This window comes from Aplysia californica, unplaced genomic scaffold (genome assembly GCF_000002075.1).
Source record: "Aplysia californica isolate F4 #8 unplaced genomic scaffold, AplCal3.0 scaffold00738, whole genome shotgun sequence".
Classification (NCBI taxonomy): Eukaryota; Metazoa; Mollusca; class Gastropoda; order Aplysiida; family Aplysiidae; genus Aplysia; species Aplysia californica.
The window spans coordinates 155,208-160,022 of record NW_004798008.1 but is presented as its reverse complement, the minus strand read 5'-3'; the positions used below and the strand labels follow the sequence as shown (position 1 = coordinate 160,022).

At 41.1% G+C, this 4,815-nt stretch overlaps 1 protein-coding gene across 1 annotated transcript in view; it reads right to left on the bottom strand.

Annotated features, from left to right (window-relative positions):
* Nucleotides 1–818: 818 nt before the first annotated feature.
* The window catches only part of LOC101861847, a 4,837-nt gene continuing 840 nt past the window's right edge, over nucleotides 819–4,815 (bottom strand). The window contains exons 2-6 of the mRNA XM_005108962.1: nucleotides 4,580–4,645; nucleotides 2,647–2,779; nucleotides 1,883–2,127; nucleotides 1,248–1,314; nucleotides 819–826 (exon numbers count right to left, since the gene is read on the bottom strand). Coding sequence (XP_005109019.1) covers nucleotides 819–826; nucleotides 1,248–1,314; nucleotides 1,883–2,127; nucleotides 2,647–2,779; nucleotides 4,580–4,645 — 519 coding nt within the window. The remainder of the gene's footprint in view (nucleotides 827–1,247; nucleotides 1,315–1,882; nucleotides 2,128–2,646; nucleotides 2,780–4,579; nucleotides 4,646–4,815) is intronic.

Here is a 4,815-nt window from a genome sequence, read left to right as displayed (position 1 = left end):
TTAGATAGATAGATAGATAGATAGATAGATAGATAGATAGATAGATAGATAGATAGATAGATAGATAGATAGATAGATAGATAGATAGATATAGACAGGAAAAAAAATATAAACAGCCTCATTACACACTATACCGTTTCCTATTTTAATGTCCATTTTACTACAATTTACAAGTATGAACAGCACTTTCAAAACTTCCACCACATTTTTGGGGATTCTGTACAAATAAGGTCTAGCACAGTTTGATTAAACTGCAACTTGCCCCACCTGGGCAGTGCTACTGACTGAAGTGTCTAGGCCATTCCCAAAGGGGGGATATTAACATGTTCTTATACACAGTAGATTTGTGAATTGTAAATGGGCTGATTTATCAATGTCATGCTCATACTGTGCCGGAACAACCTAGGGGGAACTGCTGCTTTTTTCCCCTTATCCTTACTGTCGTCATTTTTCCTCTATTTCTTTTCTATGTTTGTCACTCTCTTGTGAACTGCTGTTTCCGGGGTGCCTTGATAGTCGAAGCAGACTTTGTGCTGTTGAGGCTAGAGAGGTGAGCAGTGAAAGCCTGATTCCCCGTTTGAACTTCTCTCTTCACACCCACCCCTTGGCGCTCATATGACCTTATGCAGTTGCGTCGTAAAACCTTACTAAAACTAACTAAGCCGTTACTTTGGCTTAGCGTTTTTAGGGCTTCGCTGTTGTACACAGAAGACGAGTTCGAGACCTGTGAGGGAGGTTGTTTTTTCTCTCGAGTACACTCCGTCAGAGATGAGGTGGGAAGAATGTGTTTGCGATGGATTGGACACACTTTCAGAAAGTCAAACAGCTGTATAACAAGGAAAGTGTTAGATTGGAACCCACAGGGTAAAAGATCAAGGGGAAGACCTCGTGGAACCTGGAGAAGAGTCACGGAAATGGATGTACAAAAACGTGTGGAAGATGTGGAGTGACATCAAGCGAATAGCCCAGGATAGGGAAAGGTGGAAAGTGTTTGTTTGTGGCCTATATCCTGATCCAGGGTGAGAAAGGCAATGATGATGAAGATACTCTGTCTGCCCAGTGGGACGAGGTATCCTTCTCTACACCTGTCGGCCCTGACAGATAGGATAATCGCAGCTCGCATCCTTGATGATCTAAGCCCAAATAGTGTCTAAAGGGGTCGTAAAACCCCCATAATTTCATTTTATTTCCCATCGTGACTCGATAGACTAAAACTGAGACGACTGGTTTCTTCATAAGTGTCTTACCGCACATGTTGCACGTCTGGGGGCAGATAAACACTGCGAGAGGGTCGCTGCACACATCTTTGTTGTTCTGAAACGAAACAACAAAAGGTCAAAGGTGAGAAAAGGTCAAAGGTGAGAAAAGGTTAAAGGTGAGGCGGCCATGTTCCATGTGCCTGAGTGAAGCGCAGAACTGAAAAAAAAAGAACTATTAATAATGATAAAGAAAAGTTAAATGATATATTTTGCTTATTGTCGTGATGAAGGCAGCGTTTTTGGATCAACTGATAGACGGATGGATGGATGGGCAGCAGGGTATGTGGATAAATGATGGGTAGATAGGTGGGTGGGTGGTTGGGTGGATGGATGGATGGATAGATGGATAGATGGATAGATGGATGGATAAATGGATGGATGATAAAATGATTGGATGATTGGATGGGTGGAAGGATAGATGGATGGATGGGTGGATGGATGGATGGATGGATGGGTGGATGGGTGGATGGATGGATGGGTGGGTGGGTGAATGGGTGGTGGGTAGATGGGTGGATAGACGGATGGATGTCTGGATGAACGAATGAATGACAGAATAACCGAAAAAGGAAGGAAGGAAGGTAGGAAGGAAGTAATGAAGAAAGGAAAGAATGAACGCATCCCACCTGCAGATCAGAGCAGCCGCCGTTGACCACTGTATCCTGGCAAGCAGTACTGTTGATGGCACTGCAGAGACCACAGGTGTCAGGGCAGATGTCCAGGGCTAGCCTATCGTGACACACATCCTGGGTCTTGACCAGTGTCTTGCAGCCATCGTTTGCCACCTGGTCCTTGCAGTCGCCCTTGAACTTGTCCCACAGGGTGGCGTTGCTGGTGGCGGCGGCGGGAGTTGTGGGAGGGGCTTGTGTGGCTGGTTAGTGGAGGTGGTGGAGGAGGTGTGAAGAGGGGAGTATACTGTACGTGGAAGGTAGGAGTTTGAACTATTAATTTCTGTTTTTATTTTTTAAATAATTCTAACAGTAAAAGAAATGTTCCAGATTATGTGTCATACAAGCTTAAGTTCTACTTTGAAATCACACAAACAAACGAACGAACAAATAAACAAACAAACACACAAACGAACAAACATACAGATAAATAAACAAAAAACAACAAACAAACACAAAAACAAACAAATAAAAACAAACAAACAAATACACACACAAACAGACAAACAAACAAACACACAAACAGAAACACACAAACACACAAACAAACACACAAACTAACAAACAAACAACCACTCAATCAGCCCAGAGCCAAACTGCCCCTGCAGACAATCATTCGTCGTACAACAGCCCAGCACACTAACAAACACACGCACACACACACACACACACACACACACACACACACACACACACACACACACACACAAACAGTCACTCACTCAGCACAGAGCCAAACTTCCCCTGCAGACAGTCATTGGTCGTACAACAGTCCAGCACACAATGCGGCCCATGTGGTCCCTCGTGGGGCCCATGTCCGTCACAGTCGTGGTGCCTCATCTCGTCCTGGCAGTGCTGTGAGTGTGAGACATCCCAAACGCTTTTTTACGCCCCAATCAGCAACAATTAGGTCAATATCATGTCAAACTATAGTCGAGCCTTTTATATAAGCCACCAGTCCAAGACAATCAGCAACAATTAAGTCAATTTCATGTCAAAATGTAGTCGAGCCTTTTATATCGGCAACTGTTCATTCAAGACAATCGGCAACAATTGGGTTAATGTGTCAAAATGTAGACGAGCCTTTTATATTGGCCACTTGTCCAAGACAACCCCCCCCCCTACCCCCATCCCACTCACTTAGCTTGGTCATATCGGAGATGGACGCTATATTTTTGTATTATTCAAAGGTCTTGCCCCTTGAATAACCTTACAATGCTTAATGTTCACAGCTGGCTGTGCTTGCCCGTGCAATTGGCTATTTCATATCCAGTACGGCGATTAGTAAAATGAAATAACAAACTAAAATGAACAACACCTTTAATTAAAATAAATAATGCATTAAAAATATACTGCATATTACAATAAATAACACATTAACAAATGACACATTTTAATAAACGACACATTGAAATACTTTTTTTTATAAAACATTAGAATAAATCACACATTGAAATAATTAACACAAACAACAAATGGAATCAAACACCGTATTAAAATCACTAACTGGTTAAAACAAACAACACATCCGAATAACTAACTCACAAAAACTAACAACACATTAGAATAAGGAACACATTAAAACAAACAACACATTAAAATAACGAACTCATTAAAGCAAACAACACATTAGAATAACGTCCACATTAAAGCAAACAACACATTAGAATAAAGTCCACATTAAAGCAAACAACACATTAGAATAACGTCCACATTAAAGCAAACAACAAATTAGAATAACGTCCACATTAAAGCAAACAACACATTAGAATAACGTCCACATTAAAGCAAACAACACATTAGAATAACGTCCACATTAAAGCAAACAACACATTAGAATAACTTGCACATTCAAACAAGCAACACATTAAAATAACGTACACATTAAAATAAACAACAAATTAAAATAACGAACACATTAAAGCAAACAACACATCAAAATAACTAACTCACAAAACAACTAACACGTAAAAACAAACAATACATTACGTGTAGAATAAGGAACACATTAAAACAAACAACACATATCATATTAAGCGGCCCACACACGCTCAGACTTTTTCATCAATAGTATTGACGTCAAAGTTTTTGACAGTTTTGACGGTTGCCGTACGCGCTCAATATTATTGTGCAATATTCAGTCTGTGAACGGCAATGGACGAAGCAATAGCGCTGGCTCTTGCACTAGTGTGCCTCAAGCGAAGAAGATTTTTTTTTAAAGTGAATTTGACGCAAACTATTGATGAGTGCCCACACACGCTCAGTGGTTTGATGGTTTGCGCAAAAAATATCAACTGAAACAGGTCCATCAATATATTTACATCAATACTTTTGAGGCCATCAATACCGCCCCTAAACGATAAAAAAAGCGTCAAAAAGTTGGCCGTCAATACTATTAATGAAAAAGTTTTTACCGTTTTAGTAGAGGTCTTACGGCGCTCGCAACTTGATAAGGTCATATGAGCGCCAGAAGATTAGAGGTATTACAAGAGAGTAACAAACACAAGAAAGAAGCAGTGGAAATAAGGACGATAGAAGTTTGATAGGAAAGAAGAAGCAAACCACACCAGAGCACCCGCCAACAATCCACTGAAAAAGTGTGAGCGTGTGTTGTGGGCCGCTTCAGACGAGGCGTTTGATTGAGCCAGCCCTTACGTGTAGTTCGTGGTCGTCCTTACACTCTCCCTTCAGGCCGTGCTCGTCTTGGGAGATCTTGCAGAACTGGGGAGAGAAACATAGCACAAGACTCGTCAATCCTGGCCGCAAACTGTCGGTTGTTGGTTTGTTGGTTGGTTTTTTGGTTGGTTGGTTTGCTGGTTTGTTTGTTTCTTTGCTTGTTTATTTATTTATTTCTATTTTATTATTTTTTTATGGAGAGAATGTTGGGGGTG